Source organism: Callithrix jacchus, chromosome 5 (assembly GCF_049354715.1).
Source record: "Callithrix jacchus isolate 240 chromosome 5, calJac240_pri, whole genome shotgun sequence".
In the NCBI taxonomy this organism is placed as follows: domain Eukaryota; kingdom Metazoa; phylum Chordata; class Mammalia; order Primates; family Cebidae; genus Callithrix; species Callithrix jacchus.
In genome coordinates this window covers 72,815,848-72,843,602 of record NC_133506.1, presented here as the reverse complement: position 1 = coordinate 72,843,602, position 27,755 = coordinate 72,815,848, and the positions used below count along the sequence as shown (strand labels likewise).

The 27,755-nt window shown below is 57.8% G+C and overlaps 1 protein-coding gene across 7 annotated transcripts; it reads right to left on the bottom strand.

Annotated features, from left to right (window-relative positions):
* Window positions 1–293: 293 nt before the first annotated feature.
* On the bottom strand, window positions 294–27,755 carry TSPOAP1 (TSPO associated protein 1). Of its 7 annotated transcripts, none has more exons than XR_013535528.1 (33): window positions 26,559–27,755; window positions 25,661–25,768; window positions 25,277–25,405; window positions 24,524–24,703; window positions 23,801–23,992; window positions 22,474–22,551; window positions 22,304–22,387; window positions 21,990–22,079; window positions 21,695–21,817; window positions 21,317–21,421; window positions 19,614–19,664; window positions 19,241–19,261; window positions 18,186–18,390; window positions 17,397–17,569; window positions 15,631–15,746; window positions 15,229–15,338; window positions 10,841–11,671; window positions 10,521–10,672; window positions 9,808–10,185; window positions 9,484–9,723; window positions 8,960–9,139; window positions 7,470–8,403; window positions 6,863–6,962; window positions 6,632–6,783; window positions 5,836–6,004; window positions 5,373–5,444; window positions 4,924–4,956; window positions 4,628–4,731; window positions 4,476–4,547; window positions 4,129–4,239; window positions 3,863–4,021; window positions 3,431–3,494; window positions 294–1,493 (listed from the first exon to the last, which is right to left on the bottom strand). XR_013535528.1 is itself a non-coding variant. In XM_078372805.1 (33 exons), the coding sequence occupies exons 1-32, from the start codon at window positions 26,844–26,846 to the stop codon at window positions 3,465–3,467; spliced, it is 5,661 nt and encodes a 1,886-aa protein (XP_078228931.1). In that variant the 5' UTR covers window positions 26,847–27,755; the 3' UTR covers window positions 294–1,493; window positions 3,431–3,464. The 7 variants fall into 7 exon arrangements, 5 of the variants coding, with proteins under 5 accessions (XP_078228931.1, XP_035155619.2, XP_035155622.2 ...); XM_078372805.1 differs by having other exon boundaries at window positions 7,579–8,403; XM_035299728.3 differs by having other exon boundaries at window positions 7,579–8,403; window positions 21,704–21,817.

Genomic DNA, 27,755 nt, shown 5'->3' with positions numbered 1-27,755 from the left:
GCACTGCACTCGGCCACCACCATCTTGAAACTGATGCCCTCCCTCTTTGTGTCTCCCCTGTCCCCTCTCCCTCCACAACCCCATCCCAGTAGCAAATACCTGGCCCTGTGACCACGGGCTCAAGAAGCTACCAAACCTTCTTCTTAGGAAAAGGATTAAAAAGCTCTTGGTGTTGATTAGTTTCTGCCCATTACCCTTTGGATGTAACTTCTGGGGTCTGAAGTCGAGAGTCCAAAGCCCAGCATGCCCCACCTCTCCAAGGGGTCTTTTGCCCAGGTAGAGTCCAGCATAGATTTTGTGAAAATAGACTTTATTATAATAAAATGTCTTTTTAAACAAATTACCCCACCATTCCACACCCCTGAAGACCAAAGTCGGGGTGGGGGTTCAGTCAAACATCTCCCACCACAGCAAAGGGAACATGCAAAGAGACCCTCACCCAGCAGAGGATGGGGGGTGGAGTGGGTGGGGTAAGGGTGGAGAATCTCCTACCCCCCACTCTGAACAGGGAATGTATGAAAATAGCTGCAATAAATCTGTCCTTTTCTCCAGCCCCAACAGGGGTGAGAAGAAAACTATGCAAAAGAGAAGTTGAATCCAATGAGCAAAATAAGGCAAACCCAACTCCTGCTTTTGGCCCGCTGGCCCCAGGGTCTTTGCGGGCGAGACCACACAGGAGCCAGGAGGCCCCGACAGGGAGGGGTGCAGCACGATGGGGGCGGGGTGGGGCCCGCTTTGGCTTGGCCTTTCTCCTTCCCGGGCCTGTGCGGTGGAAGCGAGGTGGAGGAAGCTGAACTGAGGCACTGAGTATGTACATATATACACGGCTCTGCCCACCTGCCCGCTGGGGAGGTGGGGCTCCAAGAGAATCCAGTGCAAACTTTCCTTCAGGGGAGGGAAGACATGATCAGGACAGCCAGAGCCATCGGTGTCACAGGCTCCTTTCTCCCCCAAGGGCCCATCTGGGACTGGGGAGGGTGGCAGAAGGGACTAGCCCAGCATGGTGGGACACTAGTAGATGAGGTGGGTGGACCAGGACACGAGGGTCCTGGGTCCAGTCCTGGCTCAGTGACCTTGGCCAAGTTACATACTCACTGTGGGCTCAGTTTCCCCTCCTGGAGGAAGAAGGTGCTTCTCTAGAGAGTCCTTAAGGAGCCCTGACCTTCACCGAGGCTCTTTGGTCCCCTCTGAGTGCCACAGTGTTAATGCAGAAGAACAGGAGTTCTGGGCCCAGTCTGAGCCTTCTCTACTCCGCAGAGATGGTGAGCTGGAGGCCTCTCTGGCCTCGTCCTCCTGCAGGATGGGCCGCAGCTTCACTCCTTCTTCCCAGAGCCCAGCCTCCTGAGGAGCTGTTTCCCCTTGGAGAAGAGGCCCCGCACCTTCTCGCTTCTGCCCGGGGGCTCCCCGCGTTCAATCCTGGGGGAACTGCCAGGGTTGGGGGCACAAGGCCCACCTGGGGGGCCCAGGGGCCCTTGTGTGGCACAGACCCAGTCCTAGAATGTGAGACAGAAGGAGCAAGGTCAGTGTCTGACTCCCTCCTGATCCCCTGATCCCTTTATACACAGCCTCAGGGGGCTGCAGCCTCCCATGTCACAGAACCATAAGTGAGAACCAGGGCCTCACCTCCCTCCACTGCCAGACGCACACAGCACAGGTGGCGAATGGGGAGGGTGCTGCCGAGGGAGCACTGAGTTGGGAGTCCCATGAGATGCAGTCTCAATTCTGGATTGTTCACTGTGACCCTGGGCAGGCCCCTTCCCTTCTCCCTACAGGGTGCAGCCCTTGCAGAGCCCATGAGTTCTCAGAACCTGCCCCTCAGGATGGGTGCCCCCAACTTCTCCATGTCATCTCCCTCCCAAAAAAAGGAGCATAAAGACAAGGACTGCTTAGAAGCAGCTGTCACTGGCAAAGGAGGTAGTTTCCACAGCCCCTCATAGACAGGAGAGTCTCCCCAAACCCAGCAGATGTGGCCCCCACAGGCCTTTGGGGAGTGGAGTAAGTGCCACTCCATGGGGAGGAAGATTGGGACTCTCCTTTAAGGGACCCTAACAGGACTGCAGGGAGGCCAGGACCCAGAGAGATTCACACTGGGGCATCACTCAGCCCCTGCCACGGACTCCGGGGGCTACACCCTGGTTTAGCATCTTCCCCCTGCCACAGACTCCGGGGGCTACACCCTGGTTTAGCATCTTCCCCCTGCCAAATCTCCTCCTAACTCCACTTGCATCCCCAAGCCACTCTCTCTGCCTCAAGTCTACCCAGACAGCACTCCTTAGAGATTAAGGCCAGGGAGCTGGACGAACAGAGAAGCTACCAGAAAGCCCCCACACCCATGTTCCCACATCCCCACCTTCACCTCCTGTACCTGGCACAGCCCTGTCAGCTCTTGCCAGCCTGCAAGTCTTCCCTTCCTCAACTCCGACTCGCTGCCCAGAACCTGGCAGGCTCCCAGCCAGAACCAACCCTAGAGCCCAGGCCAGGGGCAAGGAAGGTGCATACACGGCCGAGGCCCCACCCCTGCCCCCCTGCTCCATGTGGCCAAAGCATCTACTGCCAACCAGCCAGAGCTGATGGCCGCTGGGGAGCCCCAGGCCCTTCCCACTCCCTCTTAGGGCTCCTTCCACAACATCCAGGAGGGAGAGGTTGTTGTGGAAACAAAAGGAGGTTTCTGAGCCCCGCGGAATAATGTCTTGGGGTTATTTATGGATTTGAACTACTCAAACTTCCCTTTTATTTTTTTATTTTTGAGACAGAGTCTTGCTCTGTCACCCAGGCTGGAGTGGAGTGGTGCGATCACTGCCCACTGCAGCCTTGACCTCCTGGGTTCAAATGATCCTCCTGCTTCAGCCTCCCAAGTCGCTAGGATTACAGGCATGAGCCCTGCGTCTGGCCAAACTTCCCCTTTTATCCCCCAAGCAGAGAAAACTGAGAGTTGGTGGTAAATCATGCATCTGGTCACCCCAAAAGGTCACGATGCAGAGGACAAGGGTGGGAAGCCTATTATTACTGGTGGCATTACAGTGTCACCCTGGCACCAGTAATAATTACGATATTCTAATGCATATATTATAGTCATACAACATCATAATACAACTGAGGGGGCATAATGTGGATGGCACACCATGTTCTATAAGCCACGTGTATTATAGAATATGAGGCATCCGCTAATATGGAACATCAAACACTAAGATGACAGGTAATCCTATGACAGCTGGCTCTGCCCTGCATAAAGGCAAGGCAAGAGGAGCATGGAGGGGGAGGGATGACTCTTTATGCAAATCTGGCGCATGGCAAGATCTCCCTCGCTATTCCCTGGACGACAGTGGGAAAGCTGGGTCAGCTCCAGTATTTGAGACAAAGGAGCACTGTCTGATTATGGTCAGACAGTGGAGGTGGGGGGTCACACAAGGGGGCAGTTCCCCCCACTTACATGTTGCTCTCTCTCTACATATATCTATCTCCATCTAGCACTGGACTCTTCTCCTCCTCGTTCTCTGAGGACAGGAAACAAAGAGAGGAGATGGGTTACCGACAAATCCGCATCGTCTCCGCCCGGCCGCCAGGTGGCCCTGCTCCCCAAGGCCTTTGCATTTAGATTGATTGCACACGGAAGCCCTGAGTTTTCTGGCTGCAGCTTGGCCTCCTCACTCTCTCTCCCTGCCCTCTGAGGGTGGAAGCTTAGTTGCATTCCACCCATCTCAAGGAGAGGCAAGCTCTAGGAATGAGAACCCAGGAAGCTGGGCCTGGCTGGGCAACTGGCTTCCAAAGGCACCTGGGAGGCAGGGAGACCCCCCAGGGTGGGAGTGCCTGAAACAAGAGCTTTGATTGGCCAGAGGGGTCCTTTTCCTCAGGGCCTCCTCACCTGCGTCAGCCCCCAGGTGTTGGCAGCCAGGTCAGATGGCCTGGGGGTCAGGGTCACAGCTAGCACCCCTCTGCAGAGGGTACATACTGGGGGGCAGCTGCCCGGTGGGGCTCCCCTCTGGCAGTCACTCAGCGGCTCCTTTCGGGACACAGTGCTTACCTGCATGATCACCCCAGCTGCACCCTTGTGGCAACACTCCCTGGCCCCACCACCCCACCAGCAGAGTATACCACCCTGCTGAGCTGGGCGCCCAGCTCCCCACTGACCTGACTCTCAGCCTGGGCTGTTCTGGGCTCCCTGTCCAGGCCACCTGCCTCAGGCCCAGGGCCCTCCAGGAAGTTGGATGGAACCAGGCCCCTTTGTCCATTCAATTCCCCCTGGAGGGGAGAGGCTGGTGAGACTGAGATCAGGCCAGAGGCTTAGCCCTGCCCTCAACCCTGATGGCCCTGGAGAACAGCTGGCGCCAAAACCACTGTCCAGGGAGGTGACCTGTTCCATTCCTCCAGACTTCCTGAGGCTCCCTTGCCCATCCCCCTCCCTGGCTCTGGGAGAGCCCCCTCGGGAAGGCTGGGGGACTGGGGTGTGGTACACTCCTCCCCAACAATGTTCTCACATAGTAGAAACCGTCATCGTCCATGCCCCCAAACACAGTAATGACGTCCCCTGCCCGGAAGGGCAGCTCTGCCTGTGGTAAACAAGAGGTGGCATCAGGCCCAGGAAGGCTCCGCCACCACCCCCTTCGCTGGGCTCTGTCAGGGTCCTCACCTCCACATCCATATTGGGGGAACTCTCCCGGGGATTGTAGTCAAATGCAGCCACCATGGAGTGGGAAGCTTTCAGGTCAGCAGAGGGGACCAGCTTGGGGGGGCCTGCAGGGGGAGGAGGAGAAGACACTGGACTCACTGAAGAGCCCTGTACCTCACCCCGTCCTGTGCATGGGACCCCTGCTGACCCCCTATCACCACATCCCCACTAGTTGTAGCCCCTGGGGCCAGGTCAGAGGGGCCACCCACCCTATCTCCTTCCCCAGCCTCCCGGGCCCACCGGGGATACTCCTTCACCTGGACAGGGCTGGCCTGGGCCTTCAGACTCAGCTGTGGAAAGAACGAGACTGTGAGCCCCATCCCACCTCCTCGCCCAGGCTGCAGGAGCCCCAGAGCAGGCTGGACGCTCGCCCACACGCAAGGAGGCAGGCAGGGAAGGCTGCTGGAGACAAAGCTGCAGAACCCTTCGGTGTGGTGGTGAACTAACGCCCAGAAAGGGAAAATGGCAAGCTCTGGGATTCACAGATTTTAGTCAGGTGCCTGTGGGGACAGAGAGCTCCACAAACCATCCCTCATCCCCACCAGAACAAAGCCCCTCACCGGGGGAGGCAGGGGATGTGAGTGGTCTGCCCTGATTCCCTTTACCTGCTCAAAACCCCTCAGGCGCCTCCCCAGACAGCCAAGCGGCGCCACCCACCCGCGCACACACACTCCCAGCACCTGAGACAGAATGGGGTCTTACCCACCCTTTTTGGAGCGGCGGGGCTTGGGAGGAGGCCCAGCTGTGTGGGCTGTGGAGTACACAAAGGGACCGTTCCCTGATCCAGGAAAGCAGGTAGAAATCGGAAAGTGAGGCAGGGGAGGTGTCAGGGAGACAGGATCATACTCTGTAGTTTCCTCTCAGGGCCATGCTGGGTTACTGAGCGTGTTTCGCAAGGGCATTCATCTCCTATCCCTGACAAGAGCCCCACCCGACCTACAGGAGCCAAAATTCCTGGCTGCAAGGGCAAATTCCCCTCAGCAACAGACACCCACCCCACGCCGCCAGCCCACGAGCTGACTGACTGCCTTGCCGCAGGGTTCTCAAGGCTCCAGGGCTCTGCTAGAGTCTGGGTAAGTGGGGCACCCTAGACGTGCTGACTGCTCAGGGTCAGGTGGAGTTGGAAGGGGGCTGGTGGGAGGCGGGTGAGGAACAGCAGCTGGCCATACCTGAGCCCTCGAGGCGGATATCTGGGGACAAGTAACCCCGCTGGAGCAGCTGCTGTCTCCCGGCAGGGCTGTCCACAACCACCTCAGCCACCATGTTGCAGGGAATGTAGCCTGTCCGGCCCCCACCTTCGCCCCGGTAGAAGCCGTCGGCATCCTTGTCCCCAAACACCTGGAGGCAAAGGCCAGTGGTCTCAGCCAATTCTGTCGCTCCCTGTGCCCCCAGACCCCAAGCCCAGCAGCACCCCATTTGGAACTGCAGAAGAATGCTCTCCCTTTGTAGACTGTGGAATGGGAAACAGAAAACAGCAAAGAACATGATCCAGGGGACAGGAGAAAACAGCCCTTTCTGTATCATCCCATCCACTGTCTACACTGCCACGCCCTTCACCCACCCCAAACTGGATCTCCTTAACCTCAGAGCCATAGCAACATGCCTTCAATCAATACTTGGAGAAATAATAAAAATAGTAATGACAGTTAGATAGTGCCGCCTGTGTGCCTGGCAGTTTAAGCACTTTATGTACGTTGAATCATTTAATCCAAAAACCACCCTGTGAGGTAGACACTAATATTAACCCCATTTTACCAACAAGAAAACTGAGACCCAGAGGGTCTAGGTAATATACACAAGGTTACACAGCCAGAAGGAGCAGAGTCAGGGTCCAAACCCACATCATCTGCTCTAGAAGCCGTGTCCTCCACCATGATTCAGTGATACCTCCAGTGGAGGAAAGGAGAGAAGAAGGAAGACCTAGCTGGTGTTTGGCACTCCGAGCCCCGATGGCGAATCAGTCACCTTCAGGATCTGACCCTCTCGGAAGGGAAGCTCTTCTTCTCCGGCATCGGGATTGGGCGACATTGACACGGGGTCATAGTCAAATAGAGCCACAAAGATCCTGACGGGTAGGTGCTGGTAAGCCAGTGCTTCCGAGGGGCTCCTCACAGGGACTGTGGCAACAGCGGAGAAAGCCATGACACAGTGAGCTCTGGCCCACGGGCTCTAGCCCAACCCCCTTCAGGTGCTCACCCAGCTCTGCAATGCTTGGCCTGGGGACTCGGGCACCTCTCTTCTGGGGGCCCCTCCGCCCAGAGCCATCCTGCCCTCTGGACTCTCCAGTCTCTGTCACCTGCAAAAAGAGGGTGACAGATGGCAGGAGTAACATGCCATCCCTCTGGAAGGCCCGCCGTGCTCCCCAGCTCTGCCCCAGCAGCATAAGCAGCACAGTAGCACAGGAGCACAGCATTCCTCTTCTGGAGCCTTGGCCGGCCGGGCCTGCTGGAGACCTCAGACACCCCCACAGTGGGAGGGAGGGTGGAGGGGAGGCCCCAGCCCCAGTCCCAGCCCCAGCCCCCAAGCAGATGCGTGGAGTAGAGGGGACTCGAGTTGGCTGAGGAGCCTTCGAGAGGAGGGCCTCTCGTCAGCATCAGGGCAGGTGATCCTGCCCTGGCATCATGTCAGCATCCTGAAGCCATAACTAGCTATGCAGAGGAAAGGGCAACCCTGCCCAAAGGCCGCAACCGGTGACCAGTGACAGAATGAGTGGTGCACACCCCAGTTCTGATCAGCAGAAGCAGCAAAGCAGTGGAATGCGGGTGGGAGGAGGCAGCTGGGGGAACCCGGAGGCCCCGCCCACCTCTGCTGATGGAGGTGGCAGCGTGGAATGGGAGCTGCTGGTGGGCAGCAAGCAGGGCCACCAGGCGGCAGCAGGCAGGGGCTGCCCAGGGCGGGGAGTGAGCACGGACCCGGGAGAGTGGCTCCTTGGCTCTGCCCGACGCACTGCGGCCTCTCCGCTCTGGCTCCCCTTTCTCCCAGGCCGGGAGGCGTGGGTAGGGTTTGGGGCCTGAATTGGCCTTCGGAGACCCCCTGGGCCTTCCTACGGTTGCTGTGCCCCAGGCCTCCCCATCTCCGGGGTAGCAGGAGCTGGTGATGTTGATGCCCCCGCTGCCCGCCTCCTGTTCGTCCTCCGAATCATATTCAATGCTGATTTCCAAGCACTTAGGAGAAAGGCAGCTGGCCAGGCCAGGCTCCAGGGCCCAGCCACGGGAGCACCTCCGGGAAGGGCCCAGCCGCCCTCTCCCACTAGCCTCTAGTCCAGTCCTGGGGCCCTCAATTACGGGGAGGCCACCCCTCTCCCTCATGGGGCCTGGTCGTCCAGAGGCCTGGGGCCCATTGTTGCTGAGAAGTCGGCTGCAGTGTTCACGGGGATCTGGAGGCCGCTTTCGGCTTGGGGGCTTCTCAGGAGAGCCCCCTCCTCTCCTCCGGCTGCTTCCTCCAGGCATGTCCTCCAGGCAGTCTCCAGCCCTGGAGGGCTCAGGAGACAAGGGACACTGGCCAGGTCCTCGGGGCTGACCACTGTCACAGCCTAGCCCCAGCAACGCAGGTTCAGGCTGGCCAGGGTCTCGGGAAGAACAGCCTGCCCCTGGCTTCTCCTCCTCATCCTCCTCTTCCTCCTCCTCCTCAGGGATGCTAAATAGCTTCTTCCTGCAGAACTGCTGGAGGGGCAGCTCCAGGATCTGCTCCAAGATCTCCTCATCGCTGTCAGTCTCACAAAGGGGTTCGGGCTGGGACTGGTGGAGGTGAGGGGGGTGGGAGTAGAAAGCAGCAGGGAAGAGAGATGTGTGGGGAAGAGGAGAGAGGCAGGGGTTAGGGACGACACCACAGCCCTCCCACAGCCTCCTCCAAGAGGAAAGAACCAGAGGGACAGTGGCTGGCCCAAAGTTGCACACATATCCAGAGAGAGCCAAAGGAAAAATCAGGAAACACACCCGAGGAACTGCCACCAGCCCCTGTGGGACAGGAGCATTGAGGAGGAGGCCTCCCCATCCCCTCCCCAGAAGCTCCCAGCACAAGGATCTTATGTGGCACCAGCCTCCCCTGGCCAGGGAGCTGCATCTGGTGGGCTGGAGGGAAGGTGCCGAAATGAGCTCCTCCTCTTCCCCTTTCTTTCCAGGAGGGCAGAGGCTGATCCTGGGCCACCTCCTGTCTCCTGCTTAGGACAGGGCCCAGGCCACAGACCTACAGTGTTGCTGGCACTCAGTGGTGGTCAGAGCAGCTGCTGATGCACAGGGTGGAGGCCCCAGAGTCTGAGGCCTGGGGCCCAGCACCCCATCCCTACCCCATTACCTTGGCCCCATTCTCCCTGGTGCTGTTGCCAGCAACCTGCTTCTGGAAGGAGCAAGTCCTGGAACCCAGGTCCTCTTCCTCCTCCTCCTCCTCCTCCTGGATGTCTGACAGGTCTGAGTTTCTGCTGTGGTCCACCAGGGAGTTCACCAGATGAACCCCGAGCTCTGCCATGTCCTCCTTCTGCAAGAAGCGAGGCAAGGCAGGAGAGATGGGGAGGGCAGTGAGGGGCACAGGGGGCTCTAGGCAGGGTCAGCCCCAGCCACAATAACAGGGGTCCTTTGGCAGAGAAAGAAAGAGCCATGTCCTAAATGGGGGACATACACAATGGGTCGGGGGCAGGGTGGGAGAAGGGAAATGGGAGCCACATGGGACACAGAAATCCGAGAAGAAAAACAGACACACAGCACAGCAAAGGCATCGGAGCAGCACCAAAGCAGAGGACAGGCAGAGAAAGCCAGACGTGGGCTGGCAGAAGGTAGGCAGGCAGGCCCTCTGAAGTGACACAGTGTGTCGCCGAACCCTACCTCAGCCCTGGGCCTCAGCCCAGACCCTGGGTCTCCTCCTTGGCACATCTGTGTGTTCAGCCCCTGCGGGGCCAGTGCTCCCTGGGCAGAGCTGGGGTCTGGGCAGGCCTCTCCTGCAGTCCACTCGGCCTCCTGCTCAGCCAGCGAGGGAACTGCGGGGCCAGGGTCCTTCTCACCCAGAGTGGACATAGTGGCTGTCCTCTCCTCTGAGGTGCCCAGCAGCACTGCCCTAGCCTCCTCCTGGAACAGAGGGCACTGAGGAAGGGCCCAAGCCCAGGCCCCTCTCCCAGCCAGCACCTGCTCCCCTCTCCCTGGACAGGGTACCTGGGAGCAAGGTGTGGGAGGGTCCTCGTGGACCCCTTTTGGCAGCTCTCTGGAAGGGCTTGCAGGGGGTGCTCCTGGGGGCTCTTGAGTTCCAAGGGGAGCAGAGTGCTGGAGACGAGAGCTGGGATCTCCAGGCCCTGGGGAGGCTGAAGCAAGGGGTGCTCTGGCCTCTGGGCCTGGTCGTGGTGAGGGGCAGGAGACTCGAGCTGACAGGCTGGCCAGAGCCAGGGCAGGAGTGATAGGAGCCGGGATGGAGTCCGCCGACTCAGCGTGGGGCGACATGGTGCGTACGACCACCTCGCGGCACACCTGCAGCAGCTGCAGCTGGGACAGCTCCACCAGAACACTGCCTGCTGTGGGCGAGGCCACCTCCATGATCTGCAGGGCGGAGGGGCAGGAGACGAGAAGCAGAGGCTGAGACAGCCAAGCGTGAGGACACACTGCCAGCAGCGGCAGCTAGTGTTATGTCAGGCACGGTGCTAAGCTCTCTGCATGACCCATCTCACTGCATCCTCCTGGCCCATGGCTTCAGTGGTGGAACAGTCCTAAAATCCATCATGTGCTGCCAAAGCCCGTGCTCTTAACTCATCTGCTTCCTGGTGCCCAAATGCCAGGAGCTGGGCATCTCTGTGCCAGGCCAGAGAGCCTAGGCTTCTGGGCATAGCAAGGAGGGACCCACCTCCACTCCCAGGGTACAGCAGGTGGAGCCATACCTTCTGCCCATCAGCATAGATGGCATAGCCTGTGACCCGGACACCGTTGGATGTGCCTGCAGCATCAATGGTGACTGGGAGCCAACTGATGATCAAGATCCCAGGGGAGGGCCCAGGCTCGATCTGCACATCCAGGGGGGCATCGGGCGGGCCTGGGGGCAGGGAGTCACAAGATCCAGTGATGCAGGATGCTCACCATCAGAGATATCTGCCCAATATGCCATTTCCCTGATAACGCAAATAAGACCAGGGTCCCCTTCTTCCATCACTGTGGCCTGGTCTCCTGGGTGTTCTGGACATCAGAGCCCAAGCCCACATACCTGCTGCGAGTGTGGTGAACTGCAGGGTGGCAGCCCGCTGCTCCGGCCTCTCCCAGCCTGGTTCCCAGGGCCCTTGGGGTGGAAGCTGAGCCTCCACTCGGGCCTGATAGGGTGTGCCAGGCCGTAAGTGGCAGAAGGTGGCCCAGTAGGTACTGGGGCGGGCAGGTGGGCACTCTTCCCCATTGAGGTAGATGGCATGGGCCAAGTTGCTATTGCCGGGCACCCAGGTGATCTCAGCAGATGTGGCTGTCAACCGATGGACCCGCAGCTGGCTGGGTACCACTCCGGCCCGGGCACCCACCGCCAAGCAACAGCGAAGTGGGTCGGAGCTGCCCCGGCTGGTCAGGGCCTGGACAGAAATGTGAAGGGGCCCGGCCCGCAGGTCCAGGTTCTCCAGCACAGCCTTGGGTGGCGCCCCGGGCCCCAGGGCCTGTCGCAGCTCCCCATTCACAGAGATATGGAAGCCGTGTAGCTCCACTCGCTCCGGAGGCAGCTCCCAGGCCAGCACCACGCTGTGGGCCAGCTGCTTGAGGACCACCAGACGGCGGGGGTAAGGCACAGCAGGAGGCTCGCCCAGGCCCTCCGGTGATGGGCTCAGACTGAGCTCATCCCCTGCATCCTCCTCCTCGGGTCTGGGCTGGCTCCGTCCCCTGCTGCTTTGGCTCCCGCTACTGCTGCCACCCCCACCCACACTCAAGAAACTGAGTTCAGGGCCTGAGCTGTGGGAAAAGTCGGCCAGCTCCGGAGGGAGGGAGGTCAGGAGGTCATCGTCCGACACACACTCTACAAAATTGGAAGGGACCAGGCCCCTTCGGCCATCCATGAGCTCGCCTGGCAGGAGGAGGACAGGAACAGACAGAGACGGGATAAAGAAAAAAATGGTATAATAAATGCATTTTAGCAACTGCTAGTGGATGATCGTAAGCATTTTATTCAAATCAACATTTCACTGTCAGTTCTTTTAAAAGGCAAGAGCAGTAAAGACCTGGATGGAGGTCTGATAATAGCATTCTGGTTGTTTAGGACAGTGCTCCTTCAATATCCACATGAATCACCTGGAAATTTTTTAAAATACAGATTCTAACTCATTTAGGTCTGGATGGGGCTGAGATTCTTGGTTTTAAGAAGCTCCCAGGTGATGCTTCTTAAAGTTAGGTCTGGATGGGGCTGCAAAGATGGAGGAGAATAGCATGCTCTAAGTAAGCATGTTGAGTATTTCAAGGGAAAATGTCATAATGTTTTTTAAATCCTGTTTTTTTTTTGTTTTTTTTTTTTGAGATGGAGTTTCGCTCTTGCTGCCCAGGCTGGAGTGCAATGGCACGATCTTGGCTCACTGCAACCTCCACCTCCTGGGCTCAAGTGATTCTCCTGCCTCAGCCTCCCAAGTAGCTGGGATTACAGGCATGCACCATCATGCCCAGCTCTTTTTTGTATTTTTAGTAGACATGGTTTCACCATGTTGACCAGGCTGGTCTCAAACTCCTGACCTCGGCCTGGTGATCCACCCACCTCAGCCTCCCAAAGTGCTGGGATTACAGCCGTGAGCCACCACGCCTGGCCTTAAAATGATTTTTAACCTATATATAGATAAGGCAAATACACGAAAATGTTAACAATTGTCGAATCTAGGTGGTGGGTATATAAGTGGTCATGGTGCTATTCTATACATTTGAAAAAACTTTTGTGTTAAAAATTGCAATAACAATAATTTCATATTAAAGTTTTTAAAAATAAGCGGGTTAAGATGAGAAAACTGGCTGGGCTTGGTGGTTTATGCCCATAATCCCAGCACTTCAGGAGGCAGAGGCAGGCAGATCGCTTGAGCCCAGGAGTTTGCAACCAGCCTGGGCAACATGGCAAAACCCCATCTCTATAAAAAATGCAAAAATTAGCTGGGAGTTGTAGCACGCCTGCAGTTGCAGCTACTCAGGAGCCTGAGGTGGGAGAATCTCTTGAACCCAGGAGGCAGAGGCTACAAGTGAGCCGTAATTGAGTCACTGTACTCCAGCCTGGGTGACAGAGCAAGATGCTGTCTCGAAAAAAAAAAAAATTCTGCTGATTGAGTTTTACCTGGGCCTGAGGAGTAGGGGCTGGGGTGTCCCCCAGCTTCCCTTTGTGAACAGCAGACACCCACAGAGGGAGAGAGAGGGAACCAACTCAGCAGGGTAAGGGAAGGAATCTTTAGAGATAAAGGAAGTAAGTGCTAGCAAAAAGAGTCACTTGTAGGTTCCAGAAGGACCAGGACCCCAGCAGGCTTGCATCTAGGAGCATGACTGACAGCAGTCAATCCAGGCAGCCACCAATGATTACGTTTTGTTACCTGTGTCAGTTCTCCCAAAGACTTGACAATAAAGTATTTTAAAACATTTGCTGTTGTTGTTTGATTGAGGGATATCAAGGAAGCTGGGCACCCAGCATGTCATGCCAATTTAAAGAAGAAAAAAAAATTCTCAGGGAACAGACAGCTTGTAGCTGCTGTGCCTTATTGGGAGGAAGGGGGAGCACGAGCCAGGGCTTAGGGCAGTGGGGAGAGTGTCAGCAGGTCTGAGCTGCAGGGGGGCCTGGAGTTTCCCCAACAGTCATTTGTGCCCCCCACCTCCACCCTCTCTCTCTGCCTATGCTAGGAAAAAAAAAAGTAAGGAAATTTGAAGAAACAATAGGGACTGTCAATAAATTTGATGATACAATTAACACTGTAGAGGGTTGAATGGTGGCCACCCAAAATCATGTCCATGTTCTAATCCCTGGAACTTGTGAACATGACCTTACTGGAAAAAGCGTCTTTGCAGATGTAATTAAGTAAAGGATCTGGGTGGGTCCTAAATCTAATGACAAGCGTTCTTATAAGAGACACGCAGAGGAGAAACCCTGACACACTGAGAGGAGGAGGCGATGGTGACCACAGACACAGAGACTGGAGTGAGGTGGCCATCAGCCAAGGAACAACTGGAGCCACCAGAAGCTGAAAGAGACAAGGAACGGAACCTCCCCAGGAGCCCCCACAGGGCATGCACTTCTGCTAATGCCTTCATTTCAGACTCCTGTCCTCCAGAAGAGGCCGCTGAGAGAATCAATGTCTATTGTTGAAGCCACTCCATGGGAACATGTTCCTGCAGCCCTAGGAGGCGATCACAAGTGCTAGCACTGCGGAGTGGAGACGAAAGGCAGGGTCTTCACACTAAGAGGATCTCCAGCCTGCAGGGCTGAAGCTGGAGCCTGGGCCAGAGGCAGGCCCGCACGGCTGAGAACAGCCTAGGTGGCCCGGACATAGAGGAAGCAGTCCTTCAGCTAAGGCTGGACAGGGAATACGGCATCTCATGCCCAGTGGTCTACCGGCCTTTACATCTGTCTCAGTTTATCCCAGATCGCAGAGTTCAAATTCTAGTCATCTGTGGTCAGTTAATACTTATGCCTTTGCGGCCCCCTCCAAAAAAAGATGTTTTGGTTTTCGTTTTTGATTTGGGTTTTTTTTCCCCTTCATTTGTATAGTTTTCCTGAAAGCTTCTTTTTAATCTCGATCTTCGTAATCTACCCTTGTAGGGAGTTTAAGTGCACAGAGCCAGGTGCCGGGAGTCCCAGCAGATCCTCAAATAACAAAGCAGAGGACCCAGGGAAGAGAAGCGGAGCAGGCTCCCAACTTCCAGGGTTACAGAGTCAGAGCTAAGCCCATTCCTAAATCTCTACACACAGCTGTGGATCTCACCGTGCCCTGTCCATACCCACTCCAATTCTCTACACAGTGTCATCCTCTCTGCTGCTGACGGACTCAGCCTGGTGGTACCCAGGCCATGGGCACCCGGAGAGAGTCTCCCAAGGACATGTCTTCCACAGGCCCATGGTGCCCAGTCTCAATGAGGCCTCTGCCTTAGTTCTCTCATCAGTCTTCTGACTCCCCACAGGAGCTGCAGAACTGCCCTGAAGCTCACTCCCTGCCTGGGCCCTGACAGCCGCTAACTGCTCACAAACACCTTCCCTTGGGATCTTTACCCTAATTCCTCCTTCTCATACCTGACTGGAGTCCAGCACCAAATCTATGCTGCAAACCTGACCTCAGGTGCCACTAGTGTGAAATACTGCCATGCCCTGACCATCCACACAAAAATGAATCTAGCCAAAATCTCTTGAGACACTCTCCCCACCAGCTGGACCGTGCTGTCCTGCCCTGCTTGGAGCCAGACCCCCTTCTTTCTCTTTCCCCAATGGCCACCAGGTCTCTGTATGCCTTTTAGCTGAGTCCAAAGTGTTAAGGTGGGCTGAGCACGCTGGACAGAAAGGATGAGAGGATGGATGGATGGATGGATGGATAGATGAAAGGACAGATGGAGGTCTTTGGGAACATGGGCTCAAAGGCAGGGGAATGGACAGAATGACCCCCATTACCTTCCTACCTTCAAAAAAGCCATCCTCATCCATGTTGCCATAGATGTAGATGTACTCGCCAGCTGTCAGCGGAAGCTCTGCTTCTGGATTCTCATTGGGGCCCTCAAAGGGGTTGTAGCTGTTGTCAGAGGAACAGAGGAGGAGGAGAGTGACCTACTTTCCACTCCCATGTTGCATCTTCTCTCCCCCACTGCACTGAGCCTTTATGGAGACTTGGTTGTGGTTGTCCACTGCCAGCAAATCACAGCCCTCACTGCGCCCACTCTGGCTTAACTAGGTCATATGAATAGGCCCACTGGGTCCTGCACCACCCCCACCACTTCCAGAGGCCTCTATCTCTACCCGGCCCCTCCTTGCATACACTCCAAATGCTGGGGGCAAGTTCAGGGCGGTGACGGTGAGGGACCCACCTATAACGCGCTAGGAAGACCTGGATCCTGGCTCCTCCCCGGCTGGCCTCCGGTGCGGCTGGGAGCAGGGAGACACTGTCCGCCTCCAGCTCCTCTACCTCACTGGCTGTGTCCACCTGGGGGCAAACAGAAAGGGCTGATTCCTCTTCAGGGCCTGGGGCCCAATGCCAACTACGCAGATTTCCAGGCTGAGCCAGAGGACCTATTGCTGAGGATGGAAAGTGAGTACATCTGTGCTGCACGAGGCCAGTGGGAAGGGTCCCCTGATGCTCTCTCAGTACCTGAAGCAGGCCCGGGCAGAGGCAGTGGTGATAACTCTAACCCTTCCCTGGGCCTCTACTGCACCCTCCAGGAAATAACCATTTCCCTCCTCTCAGAGGGCACAGGTCATGCTGACATGGGGAGTGGGTGGCAACAGCAGTTTGGCTCCTTAAGGTAAAAACTTAGCAAAGTTGCCAGTTGCAGTGGCTCATGCGTATAATCCCAGCACTTTGGCAAGCTGAGGCAGGTGGATCCCTTGAGCTAGGAGTTTGAGATCAGCCTGGGAAGCATAACAAAATCCCACCTCTACTAAAAATACAAAAATTAGCTGGGTGTGGTGGTGCATGCTGTGGTCCCAGCTACTTGGGAGACAGAGGTGGGAGGGTCACTTGAACCTGGAGGCAGAGGTTGCAGTGAGCCGAGATGGCGCCACTGCACTGCAGCCTGGGCCATAGGGTGAGACCCTGTCTCAAATTAAATAAAATTCAAAAATTTCAAAAAAAACTTGGCAAAGCACCCCAAGGGTAAATTGCTGGAAGCAAGGAGGCTGAAGGAGCCTGAGAGGTCCCTGCTCCTAGCCAAGCGCTCTGGAACTCAGAACTTGCTGTCTACTTCCCACACCCAAGGGCACCCCAGCCTCAGGGCACCCTGATTGAGACCACTGTTGAGATTGCTGCAGTGGCCTGGGGAACAGGCTGTCTTCTCTTCTCTGCCAATGCCTGGGAGAAGGAGAACAAGCAGGCAGCCTCTCCACGACCACATCCGAAGCTGGCACCACCCTTCTACCCCACGAGGGGGCAGTAGAGGCCCAGGGCTGCATTCTAACACTTTCTGAATGTTTGGCTCACAGAGCTGCTCCTTACCTGCCCCCTCCACCTTCTGGGGTTTGGGGGTAGAAAGAAGGATAAGTTGATTATTACTATGAGTAATGCCCAGGAACTTAGTAATAATCACAGCTGCCCCCTGTTGAGCATCTACTGTGTGCCCAGCACTGAGACAGGCACGTTCCTTCTCATTTAGCCCTCACCACAACCTTAGAAGGCAGGCTTTATTAGCTTCAAGATTCAGATAAGGGAACCGAAGCCCAGAAAGGCTCAGTGACTCGCCTGAGGCAAAGCTGGGATTGGAATCCTGGAGCATGTGCTCTTTCTCACACAACCACCTGCTTTCACTACAGAAGCTCTTAGGATCAGTCTCATTATGCAGATCCTGGGCCCAAGTGTCACCTCCAACCAGCCCAGCACTCCAGGGCCTCCCTGGGCCTCCCAGGGGTGGTCCCAGGTGGGCAGGCCCCAGGTGGGGCTTGCAGGCAAGCCATGGAGAGCAGGGATGGCTCCACCTGAGCCCCTCACCCACAGGAGGAATCCACAGGCCTCCTACCTTCCAACTTGAGACCCCAGAAGTTGCCACCCAACTCCCGGGGATCCCAGAAGAGGTCAGGGCCATCTGCCCTGCCCCCTTCCCCAAGCCAAAGCCGGAACTTCAGGCCCCACCCCAGCACTAACCTCAGGTGTAGGGCATGACTTGGGGCTGTTGTGGATGGACTCAGAGCGGGAGGAGTTGGAGAGAGACTCTGCCTTCTTGGTTGTCCTTCGAGGGACCCCAGTGAGGGTAGCAGGGGCAGGCTCAGAAGACTTTGGGGTGCAGCGCCCGGGGGAGCCCGGCGGGAGGTCAAGGTCTAAAGAGAAGATGGCACGTGGGCTTGGGGTCTGTGGCCTGAGGAGGGACCAGGGAGATAGGGTGGTGCTTCTTGGATATGGGGGCCAGGCCCTCCACAGCCAGGCTTCCTTACAAAAAGGGAAATATTTAGCAAGAAACTTACTAAATAAGGTATAGTTGATTTACATATATTATTTCACATGATCATCAAAGCAGCTCGATGAGATGCATTTAATTATTCCTGTCTTTCAGCTTAAGAAGCTATGGCCCAGAGAGGTTAAGCCGCATTCTCAAATCAAAGTGACTGTCAGATGAGTGGAGCTGGGACCACCAAATCCAACTGACTCCCAAGCCCCCACTCCACAAGACCACACTACCTGCTACTGACTCCTAGCGCCCAACTCCTAGCCCTGACCATTCAGGTCTTTGGAAGCAGAACAATGACCCAAGATGCCTGGACAGTCACTACCCTGGGCTTTATTTTCCCCAGCAGAACCTGGTTCTAGCCAGGCACGACTCTAACCTGCTGTGTGACTTTGAATGAGTTGTTGGCCTTCTCTGATCCTGAACTCCCTGCTCTATACAAAAGCCCAGGCCTGGAGATTCCAGGCCAATACGACTGGTGTCCCCCATACCTTTGGGGCCAGATCCCCGGCAAGGCTGGGGGGTGGAGCAGCAGCAGGGGGGTGGTGGGCGGTCTCCAAGTGTCCCGCAGTCCAGGGCAGAGGTGAGCAGATCCAAGGGGCCCGGGTGCAGGCGGAAGGCCTGGAGTTCCTGAGCCAGGAGGCTGAAGCGCTCGGTTTGGCTGCGGCACTGTTCCTCAAGCTCTCGAACCCGGGCCTGGCCAAGACCCACCATGAGCCACCAGGCCCCACAAAGCTGCCCAGTGCCAGCCCATACCATCTCCACACAGCTCTACACTGGGTTTCAGGTCACATCCATCCACCCAGCCCCAGGCCTGGGCACCAGCCTTGCTGCTGCCCTGAACGCATCAGAGCTGAGAGGGAAGTTCCGGGCCGTGTCCTGGGGCATCTTCACCCCAGGCCCCTCCAGAGCAAAGGCTGGGCCTGCCATACACTCACCAACCCTCAGGCTGGAGGCAATGGCACTTCTGCCTCTGGCTACTTTCTAGGCCATCAGGGATCATTCCCACCGCATCATCACCACCGTCACCCGTCACCCGTCACCCGTCACCCATCACCCGTCACCCGACACCCGACACCCAGGAGTTTTCTCAGCTCCACCACCCATCACCCTCCCACAGACAGCAACCCAAACCCCTTCCCTCAGAGAAGGGGCCAGGAAGTGCCACAGGGAAGCAGAGACGTCTTCGTGATGGGAATGGGCGGCCAATGCCCGGGAAGTTTTCTCAGGCCTGAGGAGAGTCCCAAAAGCAGGGTCTCTTTCTGGCCAATAGGGAGAGCTCCTGAGTTAGACTGGGGATGAACTTCCTCATGCTCAGGGCGGCTAGAGAGGGGAGACCCTGTGTCTGCCAGACACTGTAGCAGGCCTGGGAGGAGGGGACAGCGGCACTTGTCCTGTAGGAACCCCACCCACTATGGATTCTCAGGTCTGCTCCCTGTGACACCCCCTCTGCTGGAAGAGACAGTAGGACTGCGTGGGCCCTGAGGGAGGAGCTACAGCTCAGCCAGCCTAGAGAGGCATGGGGAAGCGGAGAGCGGGGCACTACCTGCATGGAATCCAGGGTAGACTGAGGCAGGAAAGGAAGCAGAGAACAGGTTAGACCCCTGAAGCCATGAGTCACTAACCCAGAGAGGGCTGGGGAGACGGGGGCCTAAGTGGATGCCATCCAGTTCACTCCCTGGACTGACTAGCCATCCCTAAATGGAAGGCTATCTAGGGGTGAAGCCAGCCTCCCCTGTCAGCCATGCCCACCCTGAGAACTAGGCCAATGGTGGATGGAACTCCCCCAGGCCGTGAAGCATGTAAGAGTCCCTCCTGCAACCCCTCTCCCCACCGCCATAGTCCATCCCAGCTCTATCTGGCGCTTCCCTGCCTTCTTCCCAAGATGGTGGAACAGGGGCCACTTCCAGGGGTCCTACCTCCAGCAGCTGCACGGCCCCTTCATGTTCCCTCTTGGCTTCCGCCTGGGCCTACAGGTGGGAGGAACCAAAATGCCGGAGGGAAGGATAAGGAACCAGGTGGAGCAGAGAGGGATGCAAGGAGTGGGGGAAAGGACTGAGGCGAGGGAGGAAGAAGCTGGGAGAAAGAAAAGGGTAGGGAGAGAGGAAAGAGGGATAGGGAAGAGGGAGGCTGAAGGGTTTCTCCCTCCTGAACACCCACCCTCAACCATACCTTAGACCAGAAGGCAAAGGGGTCCAGGAGAGGCGGGACCTGACTCTGCTCCCCTCTTTCCTGGGCAACCACCCTCCCGGTTTCCCTCCTACCTCTCTGGATGCTCCTTCTTAGTCTCTTTTGCCCCCCCATTTTCAATGTTAGGGTGCCCCTGGAGCCAGTGCTGGGCCCAGTTTGTACTGTCTATTCTCTCCCCAGGGCTCCCATCTACTCCTACAGCTAAGCACACTGATGGCTCCAAATAGCTCCAAGACCAACCTGCCCATAACCCCAGGCTCATGTATCCAAGTACGCATGGACAGCTCCCTTTGAATGTTTAACACGCAGCCCAAACATGACCAAACGGACCTCAGCACTCAGGATTCCCGACCTCTCAGATCTGCTGCCCCTTCATCCTTCACCTTTCGGGGTGTGAAAAGCCCCACCCCCCACCAGGATTTATACAGCAAATGGCTGACAGAGAAGGGATTCAACTGGAATCCCACAGGGAGCCCCTGTCAATTCTTTTCTTTTTTTTTTTTTTTTAAGATGGAGTCTTGTTCTGTCACCCAGGCTGGAGTGCAGTGATGCCATCTCAGCTCACCACAACCTCCGCCTCTCGGGTTCAAGCGATTCTCCTGCCTCAGCCTCCCGAGTAGCTGAGATTACAAGTATACCACCATGTCTGGCTAATTTTTGTACTTTGGGTAGAGACAGGGCTTCACCATGTTGACCAGGCTGATCTCAAACTCCTGACCTCAAGTGATCTGGTGTGAGCCACCTCACCTGGCCAGAACCTCGTCAATTCTATCTCTAAAACACAACCCAAACCCGGGCACCTGTCTCCACCTCCACTGTGTGCATCCCTCTCCAGAAAGCCGCCATCTCCTGCTCAGGCCCTGCTCCATGCCTGCTCCCACAGTCCACCCTCTGCAATACTACCCATGTGATCCTATAAAATTATGACTCAGATCATGTCACTCCCCCACTTAGGATCTTTCAAGAGCTTCTAACCACTCACAGAGCAGAATACCCAAACTCTTCCCATGGCCTTTAAGGCCCAACAGGATGGGGTTCTTGCCCACTCCCCGCACACTGCCCATCGCTTGCTGTCCTCTAGCCACACTGGTCTCAGACTCCTCCAGCTGTTCCATCCACAGAGCACGTGCATCTACTCCTCCCACCTGGCAAGCTCAATTGTCACCCTGATGAACTCTAAAGTAGCTCCTCACCCCATCCCAAGTCACTCTGTCACATCACCCTGTTCTTCTCCACCACCGTGCTCATCAGTGTCTGAAATCAGCTCACTCATGGATCTGAGAATTTGCTGACGGTCAGGGACCTGGTCTTTGTTCTCCACAGTCTCCCTACCGCTTAGAACAGTGCCAGGCACACGGTGAATGCTTGTTAAATGAGTGAGTGGCAAAGCTGTCGTCCCACAGCCCGCCAGCTTCCCTCACGGTAGCCCCACCTGCTGCAGCCTCCGGACCTCCTCCTGCTTCTCCCGCAGGCTGAGCCGAGCCTGCTCATGCTCCACCTCCAGCTGCTGCCGCCTCTGGGCCACCTCCCTCATGTGCTGAAACACAAGATCCAAGTCAAAGCCAGAGCCCCCACTTGGCCATTTCTAGAGAAGATCTAACATGAGGATCTTCCAACACCATCTGCTGCAGGTCCCCCTAATATAAAGGAAACTGAGTCTGGAGAAGGCGAGCAGCTGGCAGCTCCAGGCCTGGGCCTCAGAGCTAGTGTCCCTCCCTAAGCACATTCTACTGTCCCACTTGCTCCCTGTGCCAGGGCCCAGCACCCTCCCCTTCAGCACCTGCTGAATGGACCTGCTCCATCCCCTCACCTTCAGCACCTGCTCCAGGCTCTCCAGCTTGCTCTGCAGGCCCTGGCTCTTGCGAAGGGCTGAGTCCCTCTCCTGTGTCACCCCCAGGAGCTGGCCCCTTAGCTCCGCATTCTCCCACTCCACCTGGCAAGGGGACAGTGGCAGGGAGCTGGGTGGGTGAGCCTTGACCCACCAGTGCCCTCACAGCGGGAACAGTCCTCTACCCCGACTCAGGGCTGGAGGAGAAAGCCCCTTGGCTGGGGACTGGGGCCCTGACGGGAGCACAGGTCTCCACGGCACCTGGTCAAAACCATACCTGCTCCTTCTCTGTGGCTCTCCCACTGAGCCGGGAGTTCTCCTCCACCAGGCGGGCATTCTCATTCTGCGTTTCTCTCAGCTGCAGTTCCTGAGCAGGGCAGAGGAGCTCTCAGGAGGAGGCCCAGCACTAACATCCCCACTCTTCCCACACAGAGGACCCTGCCCTCCTCCCAGGCCAGGCCTTCCTCCGAGCAGGAGGGAAAAGGTGTGCTTGAGGGCAGGAGGGGCGGAAGTGGAGCTGAGAGGGAGCTTGCCACCTGACTGGCCTGGGCGAAGGGAGGAGCTGCCTCTGAGCTGCCCTCAAGAGCTCACCAGCTCCTCACATCGCCTCTGCTTTTTCCGGGCTTCCTGCTCCAGGCTCTCGCATTTCTTCCGCTTCTTACTGAGCTCCGATTCCTGTGGGGTCCGAACCGAGGGCTCCTCATGTGGAAAGGTACATCTGCCCTCAGCAGGCTGCCTCCAACCCTTGACCTAGGACTTACCAGCTGCTGCACCCTCTGCTGTTTCTCTTGCTCCCCTAGAACCACCGGTAGGTTGTCCACATCCTCCTGGGGCGTAGCCTAGAAATGCCCAGAGGCAAGGGGTGGACACCTGAGAACAGGGCCCCAGGGCAGCCTGCCCCAGCCCAGCCTGCCCAGGGCAGGTTCCCACCCCTTCACCCAGCCAGCAAGAGGTCCCTGCCTAGAGAGAGCAAAGAGGGGTACTGTCTGCTCACCCCTCCCATCCTCTCCAGCTGATGTAGAAGTACAAAGGCTGCACCCCTGTGTCAAGTGCTTTGAGATCCTGGGACCCACGTGTGCCCTGGGAGATGGGTCCTTTATCCAGGCCAAAGCTTTCCCTTTTTAGCTTCCAGCAGCAGCCCTGCTCTGCACTCAATAACTGTCATGGGTGTCCTTCAGCGACTGGCAGAGAATTAGGAGGCTGCTTGGGCAGCCGGGGATGTGGTGCTCCTCAAGATAGGGGTTCTGTATCACCCAAACCTGGGCTTGGCCAGAGCAGCACAGGCCATCCAGACCCTCCTCCTGGCTTCCCCCAAGCCCACCCTAACACACCTTCCATTTATCCGTGCAAACTTTGGGAGAGGACAGGTCTTGATGGGAGGTGCCTCTCCCAGGGCCAGCCAGAGAGACAAAATCTGAGCAAGAAGCATTCCCCCTACCCGGAGGTCTTGGTCACTAGCAGATCACTACCGGGCCCCTCCTCCCAGCCCTCTTCCCAGAAGGAGGAGGGACCTACTTGCTGCTCACCTAGGATGATGGAGAGAAACCAGATCCCTAAGTTCTGGGGGTCCGGAGTGGGTCCCTGGCCCTCGAGACAGGGGCTGCTTAAGCCCCGCGCTCAGTGAGGGTCGTCTGTACCTGGAGCTGGGGCGGACCTACCGCCGCCCCCGGGTAGCCGGGGCCAGGCCTGGCCAGCCAGGCGGGCGCTGACGGGGGCGTCCCCGCTCTACGGCGGCAGCGGGAGGAGGCAGCGCGGGCTGGGCCCCGGGAGGCTGCCAGGGCAACCAGGGATTTGCTGCCGGGCTGTACCACTGGCAGCGCGGCAGGGGCGGCCGGCCGGGCCCCGCTGGGCGCAGGCCTACGGAGGGCGGAATCCTGGAGCCCCCGGGGGAGGGCACGGCGCAGGTACGAGCGCGGGAGGCTTGGAGGTTGACCCTGCCCAGGACGGGAAAGCTCCCCAGGCCCTGGGAATGCGCACGCCACCACCCGGTCCTTAGGGTTCTGAGCACGGTGCAGGGGAGACCCCGGTGGTCGCTCCCCACCCCTCATCTGCACGCACCCACACACCTGCCCTTGCGCCGGCGCTCACCTCTCCCGGGGCTCCGGGAGCCGGCGCCCCTGCTCTGGCCTGGGGAGCAGGACCCGGGGGCCGGGACGGCGGGCGCGGGGGCGTCTCCCTCTGGTTGCGCAGCGCGATCTGCCTCTGCAGCCGCAGAACCTCCCGCTGGGACTCGCGCAGCAGCCGATCGAAGTCCCGCACGTGAAGCCACTGGGGACCCTCCTGAGTTTAGGGCACAGGGACAGAGAAGGGAGTCAGACCTAACCCTTGCCCGCCCCAACCATCCCCGGCAGAGCCCTTCGCTTTGCTGGAGGGGCTTGGATGCGCCGGAATGTGCACATCCTCCCATGCATACATGCCTGGGTACCTGTGCATGCGTGTGTGCCCACATGCTCCCGCGAGCCCGTATGCGGACATTCTTAGTAACTTATTTCTTGGGTGCTGTCAATGTGCCCAGCACTGTGCTAAATGCCTTGTGAGCATCCCTTCACGCAACGCGTGTGTGGGTGCATACAGCCAGACCCACCGGCACACAACCTCAAGCCTGGGGCACAGAAATGCCCAGGTCTGGGACTCATGGCTCCACCCGCTTCTTCCCTCTCCCACCTGGGCCGTTACCAGGGGAACCTACTCCCAGCAACCTCCACCCTCCCGTTTCATTTGCATCTCATTAACATCTTGTCCGCATCCCACGACAGGCAGATGGCCTTGTGCAGGGCCGAGCTGAAAGAGGTGAGCAGGGCCTCCTCGCACCTTGCCCACCAGGGTGAGCCTGGCCTGCAGCTCCCTGCACTCCCGCTGCAAGGCAGCAATCTGCTTGTCCTTGGCCAGCAGTGCACTGGCTGTCTCACTGAGGTCCCGGGCTCGCTGGCGGGCTAGGGCCTTCCGACACAACTCCAAGCTGGCCCCCGGCTGGGGCAAGGGGGCACTCACCTAGCCAGAGGAGGGGCAAGGCCAATGGTCACCCGAGGGCTGGGGCATTTCTGCCACTCCTCATCTCCTCCCAAAGGAGGAGTTAGCATGAAAACCTAGGAGGTGGCCACCTGCTTCCACCCTGTCTGGAGTCTCAGAAAACCAGCAGCCTCACTTTACCTGATCCCAGCAGTCGGAAAGGATTAAGTCTACGTCCAATTCTGGGACCAAAGGATGCTGCTAATTTGGGGTTGCCACTGTGATGGGTCTCATCCCTGCCCCCATTTCAGCTCTATACCCTGAGATGAGCTCAGCAGGAGGCTGCCGCCAGCACCAGCACGTGGTAATCCAGAATCCTGCTCCCTGCCTGCTCAGGAACCTCCCCATCCAGCTCTTCTCTCCCCACTGCAGCTCCAGAAACCTTTGGCCTCCTGGCCTGGCCAGCCTCTGCCCTTCCTGCACCTGAGCCCCTAGATTCTTGCTTTCCTAGGTGCTGAGTCTGTGACTCCCAAGCTTCAGACAGCCCTTAGGCCCAGCCCTGGCTCCCCTCTCCCCTGGTCTCCCAGCCTCCAGCCAGCAGCCTCCTGTCCTCACCACCCTCAGGTTCGTTTCCTGCAGCTTTCGGGCCCTCTCCTCCAGGCGCTTGGCAATGACCGCCAGCTCGGCATTCTTCCTCTTCAGCCTCCGCACCTTCTCTTCTGTCTCAGGGAAGCTGCTCTTTCTCTGACAAGGGGTCAGGCAGAATTGGGGCATGTAGGGAACACCCCACAGACCCAGTCCTGATTGTCCAGGTCTTGGGCTAGAGCCCTAGGCTCATAGTGGGGTCCCTGGCAACTCTAGGCAGGGGTTTTACTCTCTCTGGGTCTTGGGTTTTGTCACCTCCAGGGAGCCCCCACCTGGAGAGATGGTCATGGGGTGAGGAGGGCACTGAGGGCCTGGCTCCAGCCAGAATGCAGGACCCCAGTCTCCAAGCCTCACCAGCATCTGGTTTTCCTCCTTAAGGATGGCACAGCGCTGCTGCAGCTCCCCCAGGGCCCTCAGCAGCTCCAGATTGGGCCTGTCCCCGAAGCCCATGTTCAGGTTGGCCTGGCATGGGAAAGGACCGAGGACAGCACCTCAGCAACCCAGTCACCCAGCAGAGCCTTCCATGTGGAAGCACCCCCCATCCATGGTCCAAGGAGACATGGAGATGAAACGGTTTCCCCCCAGGTCCCAGGCCTTCAGAGAGGGCCAGAGGAGGCCTAGGCAAAGGAGCTGTCCCGTCCTCCATCCACACAGGCACCCCCAGCCCTGGGACCTTCCTCTCTCCCCAGATCCTTCCCACTCTTATCCATCTTCTCCTCCAGGGAAATGCCAGCTCCAGCTCCCACTCCCATCCCTCCAGACTCCCTTGCCCTCCCCCAAAGTCCTGTTCCCTCCCTCTTGTACAGAAGCCTGCTCCACCTCAACCCTGGCTCAGCCCTGCCCAAAGCCCCCTCCCCTCAAACTCTTTCCTCTACTGATTCTACCATACACCTCCACACTCCCCCAGTACTCCCAGCCCCCAGGGACAGACAGACTCATGGAGGAAGAGACACAGACAGACAGACACACTGTCAGGGAGAGGCACAGAGAGGAACAGGGCAGCAGCAGGGCCAGATACAGACAGACAGGCAGAGAGAGTCAGAAGAACAGACAAATGCCGAAAGAAATGGAGCCCCCAAGATTTCTGCTTGATGAAGAGAGGACAGATAGCCACAGAGTCAGACCCACAGACAGGCCAAGAGAGGAGAGGTGGGCAGTGGGGATGCATACCTGGCCTCACCTCCCAGCCAGGCTGGAGGACATGGTGAGAGACCCCCACCCTGCAGACCCCAGCCCCCAACAGATCCCTTACCTTCTGGAAAGCCTCTACTTCCTCATCCTCTGGCCTCAGGCAGGTGAGTCCAGAGCTTGATGCTTGCTGGCCCAGGCTTGCTAGACCAGCCTCTGCTCCTTCAGAGTGAGTGTCCCCCACGGGCCTGGAGCTCTGGGCTCCTTTGGGCTCGGAACTCTCTTCAGACCTCAGTTCTCGGAGCTGCAGAGCTGCCGGAGGAATATTGGCGATCCTTGGGGCTGCACCGCCAGGTTCACCCCCACGACCTGGAGACCAGCTCTGCCAGGTGGGCAGTGCCCATGGCTCCATGACTCCAGGGTCCCCAGGCCGTGGGAGGGTTGTCAGTTGCTCCACGGTACTGCCAAGGGGCTCCAGAACCCGGGCCGGAGAACATCACCCAGCCAGATGGGGGGACTGGCGAGGGTCATGCCAGGCCAGCTCCTCTCCCCTCTGAGCTCTTGCTTCACCGACGCTCCATCCAATGTTGGCTGAGCTCTTCCCCACCCACAAAGGAGGCTGCAGAAGGCGCCAGGGCTGCCAGAGCTGGAGCCAGGGGTATGTGAGCTATGTTTGCTGGTGGCTGTGTATGTGCGCGAGTATGTGGAGGAGCGAGGGTGTCCCCCATGGGGGTGGGGAGAATGTGCTGAGGCCACCGACAGCTGCGCCTGGGTGAGGGTGTGCGTGTGTGTCTCCAGGTCTGTCCGTGCAGCTCAATGCTGTCTTGTGCGTCGGGAAGATGGATGCCCCCACTTCTATGTGTTGAGGGGGGTGGTGCTGTGTGTCACTGTCTGCCCATTTCAGAGTTGCCAGTTTTTTCTCTGTGTGTGTGGGTGTCTGTATTGCAGGGCTGTGGCAGTAGTGATGCTGTCACTGGTTGTATCTGAGTGTGTCAGTGTCGTGCAGCTGTGTGCATCGGTGTTGTGTGTCTGTTAGCGTCTGTGTGTCTGGCCATACGTTGCAACCCCTCAGACCGGCCAGGGGTTTCAGGAGCTGCTGGGGGTGATCCCTAGTGGTCCGCTGTGGTCCTTTATCTCCGGCTCTGCTCTCTGCTGCTGCTCTCTCGCTTGCTGGGTGGCTGGGCTGGTTCTAAGGAGGCCTGGGTCGATGGGCTGCTTGCCTCATAGTCTCAACCCCAGCTGGCCTCAGCTCTGGGGACTGCAGGGGTCCCTTACAGTCCGGGAGCCTTGAGATGGTGGGCTCCGAGGAGGGCTGAGCCTC